We start from the raw sequence: 14,344 nt of genomic DNA on the forward strand, positions 1-14,344 counted from the left end.
GCATTTAAAGTAAGCGCCGGCTAAGTTTAGTACCCGCCGACGTTCGTCTCGCACACACACAGCTTGTCGATGATGGTGATTTTTCCACTCGTTTGCCCATTCCGCACTGGCCGGGGGTCGTATGAGTGATATTCTAGCGCTAGCTGCCCGCGCGTCTGTGTGCGCTGTGCACTCAAACAAATGCCTTGGGACACTCGGTCTGCTCGACTGAGTCGCTTGCTTGCTGGCTGTTCTGGGCGCCGTTGTTTTGTTTAGGCGTTATCGTTTTTGTTGCTGCCGCTTTGTTTATTGTTTATAGCATGCCCCGCCATTCGGCTATCAGCCCCCCGCGATTATTATTAATGTTATTGCGGTTTTTGGGCGGAGCTTCACAGCCGGGTTATATGGAAGTGATTACATTAATCAATAAAATGCTGTCAACGGTTCCCATAAACTTAAAACTAAATATTTACTGAGTGTAATTTTTTATAGGTGTTTCTTTATTGGCTCCGGAAAAGAAAGCTCATCATAGAATACTATTTAACTTAATAATAATTTATGAACATAAAGTAAGTTACTTAAAAAAAAATATAACTAGACTTCCCCTTAAACTTATAAAACGCAATTATATATATTTTACTTATTTATACATTATACAAACCAGTTTTCCGCATTAATAAGTTATTGCGTTAATTTAATTTGAGCTGTTGAACACAATTATATTTCCCTTAGATATGACCATGATAAAATTACATACATATATGGTGCAATTAGCAAAGTAACTGGGAATATTATCAACGGCTAGAATTGAAGAACAAAGTTATTACACGAAATCAATATAGAAATATTGCTGACCATCAACAAAATATACTCCCAGCTAATTGAATTCGTTCCCCCATGAGGAAGCACCAGTAACACCATGTAGTTCATGTAATTATAGAGTATTATATCGACTTCTCCACTATTTCCCCCCACTAAGCCACGCAAACTTACGTGTTTGTATCAAGTTCATTTCCATGTGATAAGTCAACGGCTTTAACAGAACAGAAATCGCTTTTCATTTTTATTTGACAAATTTTTTTCCCCACGTAATTGCTCAATTAAAGTCGGCAAGAGTAATTGTCTACTGTTGACGCCGCTTTGAATTTATTTGTCGGTTAATTTATTGAGATCACATCATCTCTACCAGGTTTGAGTCCATTTTTTATTATTTGAACCGAGCTTGGATTTATGAGCAGACAACTATTGTTTCAATATGTACTAGCGTGTGTTTATGTTCCATTCTGGCGAAAAAAAAACATTATGCAATAAGCAAGTGGTTCCGTGCAGTGCAACTTACATAGGCCCATAAATAACTTGGAGGACATTAAGCACTTCTAATGATAGGGCGACTCTGTTTATTTTCGATTGGGAAGGCAAAAACTACATAATGAAATCGGTTTTTAAGAACTGTGTATACCCTTTTTAAAAAATGTTATAGAATACTAGTAAGTACATATTTGGCATCCAAATTCCAGAGACAGAGACATTCCAGAAACGCTCCTTCTGCCTGTTATTTTCTGTTACTTTTCAACGAACCTAGTATACCCATTTACTCTATGCTATAAAAATTAATAAATTTGAAAGGGCATAGGTAAGTAGTATACAACAATCTCATACAATTGGAGCAGTACGTATCCAATTTTGACCGTGATCTACAACGTTTAAAAGGGTTCCCAGCTGTTTAGCTATTTAAAGCTGTTTTCCTGATAAACTACCAAGTTCTTCAAAAGTGGTAAAACTAGCGAAATAAGTACAATTCTTTTTTTAAATTTATTCTCTTATACTTTCACTAAGTTTTCTCCTGAACCGTATTGTAGGGTTTTCAAAGGCTTGTTTTACAATTCCTTTAGTTTTTGGGTTCTATTGGTATGATCTACTCGTTATAATGGTTAAATAACAGCAGACTTTTATTATCGTGTGTATATGGAAGTATGTTATTAGCCTTCGTCACTACGTGGAATGCCTGCCGTCCACAGTGATGAATGTGGTCAATATTTATTGGCTTATGCTAATATGGTGAATATGATTGCTACACTTACCTTTACGATATTGCCAAATGCGGTTTCCTGTTGTTTCTGTTAATGATACTTTAATGTAATTTGATTAAACTCGTTACTCGTAGACAAAGGTGTGTGCTAAATATCAAGTATATAAGTACATATATAGGATCACTATCCGAGTCGATCCGTTTATATTAACGTTGTGAACTCGGGAGTTATAAAGGATAGAAAGTTAAAATCAAGCATGCGGATAATAAAGGCGCTGAAGCGTAAGTTTGCTTTAGTAGATTGCTATGTCCCCGCCGACAATCACCCCAAAATAGTCACATCCACAGTTTTAAATATTACGTCTTTTTTTTTCATTTTACTTTTTGTCTTGCCAAATTGGCTACAATTGTAGCAATAAACCAACAACATGTATGCCACGCTTACCAACGGCAACAATTTTTTCACGACCACAATTTTGAAAAATATTTTGCTTTTTAGATGTACTTTTTTCTTGCCCATTTCTATCGAATTACCGTCCATTTAATACATTCAAAATAAGGACAACTTATGTCTGACAAGTTTTAATTGATGGTCCAAACTATATATAATTTTGATATACAACTAAATGTGAGCAGCGGCTGACTACTCTGGTCGCTTCTCCGCATTCTTCTTGGTGAACTCTTCGGCCGTCTTCATGAACTTCTTGTGCTCCTTTACGAACTCCTCGGCCAGGTCGGAACGAAGCGGATGTTCTGGCTCCGGGTTGTGGACGATGGCTACCAGGGCCTGGAGCACCTGCTCTGTGCGCGTTGTGGGCTTCCAGTTGTCTGTGCTGATGATAGGCAGGCACACCTCTCCCTTCTCATCGACGTTGGGGTGATAGATTTTCGTCTTGAAAAGGATTTTTGGGGGCATAAAGGGATACTGGGGCGGGAAGTTGATTTCGATGCGGAAGGCGCCCTTGTTGTAGGGCGCCTTTTCCGGAACCAAAAGACCCGTCCACACCAGCAGGGACTCATCGCTACTCTCGATGTTGCGCAGAGTGCTCATCTTGGCCTCAACCAGATCGGAGAGTTCCCGTGTCAGACGACGAGTGGCAGCCATTCTATTAACGGGATCGGAGTTCCTTTTCTTTGTTTTCCCTAGATCTCGGAAAAAAACTTGTCAATTTATAAAAGTCTAAAAACTTAATTTTCCTATTGTTATTGACAGTAAAGTCAAAAAGGCCTGTCGAACTTTGTTGTTATAATCAAACTTATTAAGATGTTATTAAATATAAATAATTAAATAATGAAAAATAGAAATATATATTTTTAAATCAGTATGATCTCACCTTGTTAAAGTCAAACTGGGCAAACTAGTCATAAAGCAAAACAATCCAATTGTGGAATATATTTTATAAAGCATTTCGACCTATTTACAGTTTCTAGAGACTTGTTTGTTAGGCTGTACAGTACAGTAAGTTACATTTAGAACAATAAATCTTCGTTTTCATCATAGAGGCTCTCCCAGACCTTCAATTTGGGCCACTCAGGCAGATCGATGAACTTCAGGTCATCACTGATGTTGAGGCACTTGATGACCTCGTCGGATTTGCGAACTGGATCAATGGTCAGAGTGTCCATGCCGTTGATCTTCTCGCTGTAGGGATTACCCGTGGCAGCAAACTGGGTCCAGATGCCCACGGTTCGCTCGATGTTCCTGTACTCGCGACTTTCCTTCGGCAACCGACGAGCCAGCAGGCTGCTGAATTGGTAGACCAAATCGTCGGCATGGCTGACCCCCTTGACACCGCGTCCGAATCGCATAATGCGGTACGGAAAGATGATCTCCTCGGAGTCGAAGTCAAATCGATAGAAGTATACTGGAGTTCCAGCCGCGTACGCGTGACGGGAATGGACCACCCTCAGGGCCGGAAACACGAAGTAGTAAATCGAACAGAGCTGGAATAAATTTACAGCTTCTGATTAAGTAAGCAACTTGATGGACGACACTTACATCCATGTAATTATCTGGGGTGCTTTCTGCGCCAGTGCGATGAAGATCTCGAATCTTTGCACTCCACGAATCCACCTTTTTTTTACTGGGCTCCGTGGCCAGCAGTTCTTTGGGAATGAAAGGTGTGCCTGCATCAAGCTGTTGCACCACCTGCGGCATAATCTTGACCTCTGTGAATTAAAATTAAATTTATTTAGTGAATGTTTCATTCAATAAAATTCACATTATCCAACCTGGAACCCAGAGCAGTCCCTCGTACGAAGTGTTTCCTATTAACATGGGGATGGAGTTACTCCAGGCGGTCTTCATCATCTCTTTTGGGGGCTTCGATATCACGCACTCGGGCGTGGAGAATGGTTCCAGGGATGGGCCAAAGGCAAACATTATCTTGTCCATGCGTTCCTCCATTGTCAGGACATTTTCCTCCACGCGAATAAGATCCTTGGCCTTCACGTTCTGCAAGAACTTCAGCACATCCTTGTCGTTGTCCTCGCCCTTGTAGCCAGCCAGTTTGGCTATCCTGTAGGCATTATGGGTGATGTCGCCGTTGTAGGCCCAAGGACAAATGGCACTGCCCGACTGCAAGATGCCACGATGAAAGAGCCCTTGGGTCTGATCGGTTATCATCATGTAGTGCGTGGAGGCGCCTCCTGCACTCTCTCCAAACACAGTGATGCAGTTGGGATCTCCGCCGAAACTAGCGCAATTGTTCTTGATCCACTTTAGGGCCAACACCTGATCCTTGAGACCAGCATTTCCAGGTACATTTAGCTCGGGGGACTTAAAACTCATAAATCCTGTGTAGGTACAAAGATGTTTAGTTTTATACTATATGCGTATACGGACACAGTAGCTTACCCAAAGCACCAAGTCGATATTGTATGGTGACGAGAACAACATCTTCTTTCATAAAGTAGTCCGGGCCATACCATTCCCGATTGGCCTCGCCGATAATGAAGCCTCCTCCGTGAATCCAAACCATAACCGGGCGAGCCTTATCGGGCTTCACCTAATATGTACCAAAAAAAGGGTTAAGGTTATTACTGTTTTCACGATGTTTTATCTAAACAAATTATTGGATTTACTCACGTTGTTGGTGTACACATTGAGATAGAGGCAGTCCTCGGAGCCCTCTACCTTATCGAAGACGAACTGCACCTGGACGGCCTTATCCTTGGGCTGGCTGCAGTCCCGAACTCCCTCCCAGGGAATGGGCCTTTGAGGGGCCTTGAACCGCAACTCCCCCACCGGAGGCTGGGCGTACGGGATACCCTCGAAACTGAAGTAGGGAACATCGTAGAGAGATAGACGCTTGATACCCCTCACTTGGCCGTACTCCGTGTCGGCGACTACTGTTTCATTGGTCGACTGGCGATACTGCTGGACTTTATGCTCGATGGTTCTGCAAATGCACGATGGTCGAAATAATTAGCATAATAATATTGGGTCTGCACCCAGATAATTTGATATTTTTGTCACAAAGTCAATTATTTTAATTCATTCTCAAAGCCACATGCCAGTAGGCATACTGCATGCATTGCATTAAATTTAAATTGTTTTGCTGATGTTCATCACATCGCATCCACAAGCTCATTCCAATGCATCACAGCCCACTTACCAGCCCTATGGTAACACAAGAAAAAAATTAGCTAAGAATACTTGATTTCTACACAACAATATGTTTAAGCTTCTTATTTTGCTTTATTAAATTAGTAATTATTGTTTTTGAACTATATAGAAAATACGATAGAATGAATCATGGAAGCTTTGAAAGAATTTAGAATTGAATAATATACACTAGTATTTTGTTAAGTGTGCACGTAGCTATGTAAAGCTGAAGGATCAGGCTGAACAACAGGTTTAGTTGGTGCAGTCGACTGTGTGGTCCACCTGCTAACCAGGCACGTCTGTCAGTGATAAATTAACACAGTCCGCTGCCCAAAATTTAAAGCCCAGGACTGAACTTAAATTATTTGCCGTTGAAGTTCACACAAGCACTTGGACTGCCGTTAATGAACGTCAAAATGTGGCATTAATCTTAAGAATATTTAATAAGCAGGAGCACTTGTTCTGCCTTATCAGTAGGTGTCACTTGGTTATCTCAGGCCATGTGCTTAAGATGCTTTAATTACTTTTAATTGGTTTTATTGTTATTTAAAAATACACTTTGATACAGAAGTATGCCCTTATGTTCTTTGTATGTATAATAATTCTATAAAACATTAATAGCAAATTGAAAGCGTAAAACTGGTGATAATTATTCTGAGCCCAGCACAGACTTTTTATTACATTACGTTACGGCAACAAAATAAAATCACACCTATTTTGCAGTCATCGTAATAAAATTTTAATTTGCCATTTATGGACATTACGTTTAAAGCGAAACACAGTTAAACGGGTTGAAACTGACACTATTTTTACCAATCGGCTTCATTATCAAGGTTAATGCGTGATAAGAACCGGACGAGACTACGATGACTTTGAAAATCGAATAATTATTGTTGTACCCGCAACGAGTGTAGATTCAATGTTTAATTAACATTATCTATATTGACGACCTACTCGCCTTTCAAGTATAAGGGTGCAGTCGTCACTAGAGATTTTATAGATGTTTGCCATCGCTTTTCACAACCCATTTTGTATATCGTTGAAGCAATTTTATTACTGCTAAATTGGCCAATAAATATAAAATATCTTTAGCGTTAAACTGATTAAGCAATGAATACAGATTTATGAATCCGATTAATCGATTAATGTTTTCAAGTGACGGTTTTATACGCTCAACAAAAACTTGGCGAAATTACACCAGAATATGTAAAAACTTTTTCATATAATGTTTTTGATGGGCTGTTTCGGTGGTTTTAGTATCTTTGTCTCTCCCAGAATGCCAATAAATAATTCAAGTCTTGCAATGTCAGCTAATAAAGTTATATCATATCTGCTTTAATCGACGTATTTTGATGACCTTATCCTACCTATAGTCATCACGATTGTATAACTTAATTGGAAAGCCCACATTTTATTAGTTTCTGCCATCCAAAAATTAGTCATGCTTCACAGTGTGTAGCTGATATTACTTTATAAAAAACAAGAAAAAATAGCCGAGCAAACAAAACCCCGAAACCGAAGCTTAACCATAACAACAATTACAATTGAGAGTGTAAAAAAATACTCTCTGGCATTAAGAACCAGTAATTTAATAAATAATTCCCAGAATTAAGGTCGACGGAGAAACTTACTTGAGGCGCCACCGCAGGCGCTCCACAAAGCCGAGGTTCTTATTCATATCGGATTGACTAGAGCACCGCACACGATCCGATCGATTTGCTATATGTAGATACAAATAAGTGCGAACTGTGTACTGTATCGCGCCAGCTCCGAACCGAAACTGAAATTAAAAACACACTTTTTCACATCGAATTCCAGCGGCGAGCGGCCAGCGAAAAAAGCAAAAAAGCGCGCAAAATAGGCAAAAAACAAGTAAAGAAAATATAGAAAAAAATATACTACATTAACACTGAATATCAGAATACAAATTACTGAACAAGAAGAGCGTGGAGAGCGGTAGAGAGAGAAGAAAACACACAAAAAGAATACAGAATACAACAAATTGTATTTCAAGTGCGGTGACGAGATAAACGGAATAACTGATATGGCTGGAGCCGATCGAGCGTGGGCTGGAAGCTTGGGCGGTGGGCGTGGCAGCTCCTCCTAGCGAATGCATAATTAATCAACACCGAAAAATCTCTCTTCTGAGCTTCACAGCTTCCTTCAACACTACCAGGTTGCGTGAAGCTTCTAGTGAAGTATCTGCGAGATAGATAAGTATCTCAGTTATTAAGAAACCAGCTGTCATAAACTTTATGCTTCTACCTAAGCAACTACGCCGCCATCTCAGCTGATCTATCGTAAACTTAGCCTATAAAAGTGACTATTCTAAGCCTTCTTTCTTGCCAGTAAATCAAGGCGAAAAGGAGCGGGCCGCCCACCGAGTGGGTCAACAACATTTCGATCGTTCCGGCAAAACTAGTGTAAACAAACAAAATGACGCGATTTGTTTTTGTTTATACGATCACCGAGCTTTCGACTGGAGTGGGGCGTTGCCGTAAAGCTCCGGATCAGCTTTAATTCGGAAAAGCTGAACACAGTGGGCACAATTGCGGTTTAATCGGAGAAAAAAATATGAAGTGCTAGTGGGTTCAGACCAATAATCATGATCATTCCTCTAAAAAGTATCGTTTATTGAATATATACAAAAATTATAGCAAAATAGACTTAATATAACCCCCCTTACTACTTTACGTCACTATATAGCCCATTCCACACCTCCAGACCGTCCTTTTCGACCTGCGTTACACACTCCACCTGCTGTCCAATATTCAATGCCTTGAAGGGAGACTTTGTGGAGACGGGCATCCACGGATCCGGCCCCGTCTCCGGGCAATTGGGATCGCCCGTCCTGGCAAACGTGGTCAATATGCCCACCATACGCTGGATAGTCAGGAACTCCGGGGAGTCCAGGGGCTGCTTTGCCTGGGCCTGTTTGTGGAAAATGTAGCCCAAGTCATCCGCATGACAGACACCGCGTTTGATGTCATCGCCGCAGAGCTGGTTCCTCATCAGATTCAACTTGGGCGAATCGAAGTCGAACCGGTACAGATAGGTAGGTGCTTGTGCGCGAGATAATCTGGAGAGGACCACTCTATGTATGCCGTGCCAGAATAACTTGTAGCTGAAAAGCTGTAGATCAAATATGTCAATTACCATTTTATAATGAAATAATTAAGGCTACCATGAAATTGGTAAAATGGACTTATACTTAAGTTTCTCACATCTAGAATCTGTGTGATGTTACTCTTGGTGATACCGCGCGGTCCATAGTGATACTTAACAAGGACTTCGGCCGCTGTGTTCCGCTCCTCGACGCTCATCGACTGATATAGCTCGTGGGGCAATACCATCGCTGGTTCATGTTTCAGCAGCTCCAGCATATAGCCATTATCCAGCTGACAGAACGGGTAGTACACCAGTCCCTCGAAGGACGTGCCGCCCAGGAGCAGGGGCACTTCACAGGACCACGCCTCCTTCATCAGCTGCTGAAATGGAGCTGGAACCAGGCCTCCAACAACTGGAGCAAATGGGTTGAGAAACCCAAAGCACCGGTCACGGGGTGAGATAAAATCGTGGCCGATGAGTTTTTCGGCATTCACCTTGCGCAGAAACTCCAATATGGGGACCTCTTCCGCGGGTCCTTCGTATCCTGCAGACGTGGCCAGGCGGCAGAATATACTATCGCTATCGAGCGCATTAACCCAGGGACTCAGCATCGAACCGGACATCATGATGGCCTTGTGGAAGAGCCCCTTCGCCTGCGGCAGACACATCATAAAGTGCACGGAAGCGGCTCCAGCACTTTCGCCAAAAAGCGTTATGTTCTGCGGATCTCCGTTGAAGTTCCGAATGTGCTGGCTAACCCATTGAAGGGCTAGTAACTGATCATGGAGACCCGCGTTGCCCGGCACATTCAACTCGCCACTGGGCATACTAAGGAATCCCAGGGAGCAGAGGCGATAGTTGAAGAGCACATATACAACATCTCTGGTCATCAAATAGTCCGGCCCGTATTTGCTCTTTATAGCTCCGCCCGTGCGGAAGGCACCGCCGTAGATATACACCATTACGGGCAGAGGTGGCTCAGATTCGTTGAACTAGGGTAACATGGTTTAAAATTATTAAAAGAAGAACCTTTGATTCTAAAACAAGCTTAGAAAATGGTAACTTGCTCAAAAATACACTTTTCTGAATTTCATTATCTAAATTTACACAAACAGTTTATAATCTCATTAACCCCTCCCAGTTATATACTGCCTATAAGATTAAATCAGGGTTTGAATACTATCTTCCCTACTATATGTGGATGCTAACTGCTACCATAAAAGCCAAGTGCGTTATTAGATAGATAAGTAGGTACTATCTAGCCAGTGTTTCGTATCCACAGTCAAAGCTGAGAGTTACTCGAGATCGGATATGTCTTTTGAAAAGTAAAATCATTTTTTCTTTCGCTTTTCACTTTAGTGATATCGTATATTATTTGCAGTAGTGGAACTTCCCCCGTGGTGCAGACCACACATGGAAAAGTGCAGGGAACGCTTATGAAGGGGCTCTATGACAATGAATTCTATGTTTTTGATGGCATCCCATATGCTGCTCCTCCACTCGGATCCCTTCGCTTCAAGGAGCCACAAGATATTCAACCATGGAAAGAGACCCGAGATTGCTCAAAGCCAGCTAGCAAGTGCTTGCAAGTGATCGCCTTAACTAAAGTGATTGAGGGTTCCGAGGATTGTCTGTACTTAAATATCTCAGTGAAGACGGTGCGTATTTAAATAGTTTAGATATTTTTAGTTATATTACTAAAAATATTGTTTTCACAACCCTTATATTTATTTATTTTGCAGCTGCAAAGCGAGAAACCCTTCCCCATCATGGTTTACATCCATGGTGGGGCATTTCTTCGCGGAGATTCTTCGAGAAGACTTTGGGCACCGGACTATTTTATGGAAGAGAATGTACTTCACGTAAGCATTGGACATCGCTTGGGACTTTTCGGTGAGTTGGCTTAAATATTCGGTCCCAAATTACGTTTAATCCTAAAACTACAAGATTTGCAACAAGCTATGCTCTTCAGTTTTAGATATTTTTGGTTGCTTTCACAAACATCTGAGGCTTTACCAATGTAACATGCATCATTGAATCTACATTTCAGGATTTCTCAACTTTGCTGATCCCTCGCTAGATGTTCCCGGAAATGCTGGCCTCAAGGATATTATTATGGCCCTTCGTTGGATTAAGGCGAATGCACTTAATTTTAATGGTGACCCCGATAGAATTACCATCTTTGGCCACAGCTCGGGCAGCTATATGGTTAATATGCTCTTGGCTAGTCCGCAAACGGAAGGGCTCTTCCATAAGGCCATCCTTATGGCGGGTTTTTCGATGGAGGTTAACACTCAGCCGCATTTGGAGTACCGTTTGGCGAAGCGTTTGGGCTACGAGGGAAATAATGTCGATAGCCAGGTTTTTGAGTTCCTACTGAAGGCTGATCCGAAACTGCTCGTTTCTGCTGACGTTTTTAGCCCAGAGGAGAAGGCTGAAGGTGTTAATTTGTCCTTTAAGCCCACAATAGAGTGGTATGCTACTCCCAATGCTGTTATGTTGGCGGAGCCCAAGGAATTGCTGAGGAACAGTTGGAGCAACCGCATTCCCATCATTTTGGGCGCTAATACCGATGAGGGGCTACTCAGTACAGTTGGTTTTAAGTCCGATCCCAAGGTCTTGCAGGGATTCCGGGATCATCCAGAGAGGGCACTACCGCCTGTCCTTAAGAGCACCTGCGACTCCGCCCAAAAGCGTGAAATGGCTCTCAAAATGCTGGAGTATTTCTGCCAGGCGAGTGGTGATCAACTCAGCTTCGATCATTTCGATGCTGTAAAAGATATCTTCACCCACCATACCTTTCACGCGCTGTACCGAATGATCCAATCCAGACTGGCTTACGGTCACGCACCGACTTACTTTTACCGCTTCGACTTCGATTCGCCGGACTTTAACTTCTACCGGATTCAGAACTGGGGAAAGGAGCAGCGCGGAGTTAATCACGTGGACGAGCTGGGCTACATATATGTCATGCCGGCCACTTTTAAATTGGACAAATCCCGACCAGAGTTCACCACGATTTGTCGAATGGTATCCATGTTTGTGCACTTTGCCGCCACATCGGATCCAAACTCACCGCTTACGAAACCTTTTGTAGACTGGAAGCCAGTAACCTCGGGGTCTGCTCCTATGGTCCTCAACATCGCCGAGGAACTTAAGTTTATCCCGCATACCATGCCTAAACTAGTATTCTATGATCAACTATTCGAACAGGCTGGAGTTTCCCTTTTTTAGTCTTTGTTACTTGAAACCTCAATAATTCTCTTACAGAATCTTAAATTGAGCAGGCCAAGTTTGGATACGATGGCCTTCCCCGTTAATAAATAAATAAACTTACATGTTTGGTGTATACGTTTAAGTATAGGCAATCCTCGCTGCCGACGATCTTGCCCGTCCTTCTGTCCATCTGCAGAGGAATCGGCCTCTCCTGCCGAGCATCCAACTCTGAATTCCATGGGTCTGCCAATTGGGAGGCCCTAAATCGGGCTTTCCCCAGCGGCGGCTTGGCAAAGGGAATTCCCTCGAAGCTGTAGAACTCGTCACCATAGATACCGCACAGCCGATGACCCTTGACACTTCCTACTGATAGTTTCACGACTTTTGAGTCTACATCACCTGCTGATTGGTAGGAGAATCTCTTGAATCCGGGACAACAACGCGGGATTAGGAATCTGAAACATTTGATCCGACTTCGACTTCTTGGCTGACAGAGTTTCCACATGTCATAGTCAAATTCTATTTTTGACCCAAATGAGAAAGTAGACTCGATCCAAACAAAAAGGTGTTCCCGAAATGGGAACCCGTTAGGTAATGATGTTATATTTATGGCCAACTGATTACAAAAAAAAATATATATGAGTGGAAAAAATATAGAATATATATTTCCCCAACATTAATTTTGAACAATAACATCAAAGAGGCTAGATTAATATTTATATGAATATAGTTCAGCGTGCCTCAATTGGCAAATAGCCGTGCTCGCAATCAGGACAACGACATACTTTGTGGACTGGCTCATTATCGCATGCCTCATAAAGCACTTTGCCCTCTTTGGATTCTTCACCCTCGTATGGTGACTCCGGCGGACACTCTTTCTGAATACAAATAGGGTTTTCAGCTTTAGGTTCGACTACGTTCGATTTATCCCTCTGGCATTTACGGAATTTCCGTATCTGGACATCTACGAATGGCTTATACGACTCGTACAGTTTTGGTACGGTGAAAATAAACAAGTGTCCTTTTAAGAAAAATTAATTCAATTTTTAAAGTAAGACAATATTAAGCACTTATGCACATACCAAATATAAGCAAAGTCCATCCGTTGAAGCAATCGCCCAGCAAATTGATGCCGCATAGCAAAACTAGGAACTTCAAGGAATCCTCCCACTTTTCCACCAGCAACAATTCTATCATACGGTTCAAAATTAAATTCAGATGGGAAACTGCTTTCCCGGCCAGATAAAGAGTCTCCTCCCGGGGAATTTCTATCTTCGCGTGAGGATAGAAACGTAAGATCTGATCTTTGTTCCCATCCTTCTTCCAGATACTCCAAAACTGTACCAAAAGGCGATGGCCAATAGCTGCGATGAGAACTGTGATCCCTACCATGCTTATCACACTGATCACCGAGTGGACCATCACATCCAGCAGGAGGAGCAGGATGCCCGTGAAGACGATCAAAGTCTTTCGGCCATTGCGCCACAACAACAGGTTCTTCAGATCCATAAATAACTGGCTGGAGTCCTTAGTCTTTATCGAAGTATCGGTACTCATATTTTCGAATGTCTTTAGAGCACGTTCTGATGCTGGTTGTGAGATCAAAGCAAATTATGTTATAAGTTTTCACAGCTGAGTAATATTTCAAGGGTCAACCGAATAAGCAAACTAAAAGGATTTCAAATTGTCAGGTGAATACTTTCCGATTCACCATAATGTTTCAATATTTCAGTTCACCGTTAAACTCGAAAAGATTCTCGAAATTTTATTTCTCAAAATGAACAAAGCGAAGAAAAATTGTTAGCTACATAAATATTCTGCTACATAATTATAAGTACCCACTGTTGTAAAAAATATTTCTTAAAAATTTCTTAAAAATAATAAAATAATAATACCGAAGGCTCGCCCCCATTATTCATACGGACTTTTTTGTCTAACTAGCGGGTATTTAATTGCAGTTATTACTTACGCATTTTCGAAGCGTTTTAAGAATAATCCACAGAAAAATAGTAGATTAAAAAAAATGTTAGCCTTTTGACACGAATGGCAAAGACTGGCCCCAATATACAGAAATATATCTGTACAATATTTCAAAGCATACTCGCTTCGCGCGCAATTAATCGATAAGTGCGCAAAGTGGATCGATAACTGCGCAGTACTGTACTTTACTCGGAAAATACTGCCTTAAAAATATACTAAGCGGGTCAAAAGCGTTAGTTGTGTTTAAAGGCGGGTTACACCGCTCTTTAAAAATATACAAAGAGTAGTTACTTCTATCATCTTTTTCAATTTGTTTTTCTTACTATGGCATACTGAACAAATGTAAAAATTATTTTTTCGGCTTACTTTGTTCATTTTGGTAAATAGTAGATGTTAGAACTCGTGTAAAATTATTTAAATGGAAC

At 41.5% G+C, this 14,344-nt stretch overlaps 5 protein-coding genes across 5 annotated transcripts; 1 reads left to right on the forward strand and 4 right to left on the reverse strand.

Annotated features, from left to right (window-relative positions):
* Positions 1 to 2,574: 2,574 nt before the first annotated feature.
* On the reverse strand, positions 2,575 to 3,290 carry LOC6614264 (ubiquitin-conjugating enzyme E2-18 kDa). The gene has a single exon (XM_002038668.2). It carries the CDS (start codon positions 3,111 to 3,113, stop codon positions 2,652 to 2,654), a length of 462 nt encoding a protein of 153 aa, XP_002038704.1. The 5' UTR covers positions 3,114 to 3,290; the 3' UTR covers positions 2,575 to 2,651.
* Positions 3,291 to 3,386: 96 nt separating this feature from the next.
* LOC6614265 (esterase B1) lies at positions 3,387 to 7,293 on the reverse strand. Its single transcript, XM_002038669.2, has 6 exons — positions 7,247 to 7,293; positions 5,097 to 5,409; positions 4,866 to 5,016; positions 4,241 to 4,804; positions 4,008 to 4,177; positions 3,387 to 3,952 (listed from the first exon to the last, which is right to left on the reverse strand). Exons 1-6 carry the CDS (start codon positions 7,291 to 7,293, stop codon positions 3,479 to 3,481), a joined length of 1,719 nt encoding a protein of 572 aa, XP_002038705.1. The 3' UTR covers positions 3,387 to 3,478.
* A 940-nt stretch (positions 7,294 to 8,233) lies between these two features.
* On the reverse strand, positions 8,234 to 12,590 carry LOC6614266 (esterase B1). Its single transcript, XM_002038670.2, has 3 exons — positions 12,061 to 12,590; positions 8,840 to 9,715; positions 8,234 to 8,747 (listed from the first exon to the last, which is right to left on the reverse strand). The coding sequence occupies exons 1-3, from the start codon at positions 12,442 to 12,444 to the stop codon at positions 8,301 to 8,303; spliced, it is 1,707 nt and encodes a 568-aa protein (XP_002038706.1). The 5' UTR covers positions 12,445 to 12,590; the 3' UTR covers positions 8,234 to 8,300.
* On the forward strand, positions 9,763 to 12,059 carry LOC6614267 (esterase B1). The gene is made up of 4 exons (XM_002038671.2): positions 9,763 to 10,048; positions 10,105 to 10,381; positions 10,466 to 10,616; positions 10,774 to 12,059. The coding sequence occupies exons 1-4, from the start codon at positions 10,035 to 10,037 to the stop codon at positions 11,955 to 11,957; spliced, it is 1,626 nt and encodes a 541-aa protein (XP_002038707.1). The 5' UTR covers positions 9,763 to 10,034; the 3' UTR covers positions 11,958 to 12,059.
* LOC6614268 (reticulon-3-B) lies at positions 12,586 to 13,978 on the reverse strand. Its single transcript, XM_002038672.2, has 3 exons — positions 13,909 to 13,978; positions 13,022 to 13,528; positions 12,586 to 12,960 (listed from the first exon to the last, which is right to left on the reverse strand). Exons 1-3 carry the CDS (start codon positions 13,910 to 13,912, stop codon positions 12,671 to 12,673), a joined length of 801 nt encoding a protein of 266 aa, XP_002038708.2. The 5' UTR covers positions 13,913 to 13,978; the 3' UTR covers positions 12,586 to 12,670.
* Between the last annotated feature and the right edge of the window lie 366 nt (positions 13,979 to 14,344).

The sequence above is a fragment of the Drosophila sechellia genome, chromosome 3R (assembly GCF_004382195.2).
Source record: "Drosophila sechellia strain sech25 chromosome 3R, ASM438219v1, whole genome shotgun sequence".
Classification (NCBI taxonomy): Eukaryota; Metazoa; Arthropoda; class Insecta; order Diptera; family Drosophilidae; genus Drosophila; species Drosophila sechellia.

Bases quoted from the DNA above. Each gene is read 5' to 3' on its own strand.
- LOC6614267 (XM_002038671.2), top strand. The intron at 10,382-10,465 runs GTGCGTATTTAA...TTTATTTTGCAG, and splicing joins TAAATATCTCAGTGAAGACG to CTGCAAAGCGAGAAACCCTT. The intron at 10,617-10,773 runs GTGAGTTGGCTT...TCTACATTTCAG, and splicing joins ACATCGCTTGGGACTTTTCG to GATTTCTCAACTTTGCTGAT.
- LOC6614266 (XM_002038670.2), bottom strand. From the start codon at position 12,444: ATGTGGAAACTCTGTCAGCCAAGAAGTCGAAGTCGGATCAAATGTTTC. The intron at 9,716-12,060 runs GTAAGTTTATTT...ATGTTACCCTAG, and splicing joins TAAACGTATACACCAAACAT to TTCAACGAATCTGAGCCACC. The intron at 8,748-8,839 runs GTGAGAAACTTA...TTTGATCTACAG, and splicing joins ACATCACACAGATTCTAGAT to CTTTTCAGCTACAAGTTATT.
- LOC6614265 (XM_002038669.2), bottom strand. From the start codon at position 7,293: ATGAATAAGAACCTCGGCTTTGTGGAGCGCCTGCGGTGGCGCCTCAA. The intron at 4,805-4,865 runs GTAAGCTACTGT...GTACCTACACAG, and splicing joins ATATCGACTTGGTGCTTTGG to GATTTATGAGTTTTAAGTCC. The intron at 4,178-4,240 runs GTTGGATAATGT...TTTAATTCACAG, and splicing joins GGGACTGCTCTGGGTTCCAG to AGGTCAAGATTATGCCGCAG.
- LOC6614264 (XM_002038668.2), bottom strand. From the start codon at position 3,113: ATGGCTGCCACTCGTCGTCTGACACGGGAACTCTCCGATCTGGTTGAG.
- LOC6614268 (XM_002038672.2), bottom strand. The intron at 12,961-13,021 runs GTATGTGCATAA...TTTTCTTAAAAG, and splicing joins ATGGACTTTGCTTATATTTG to GACACTTGTTTATTTTCACC.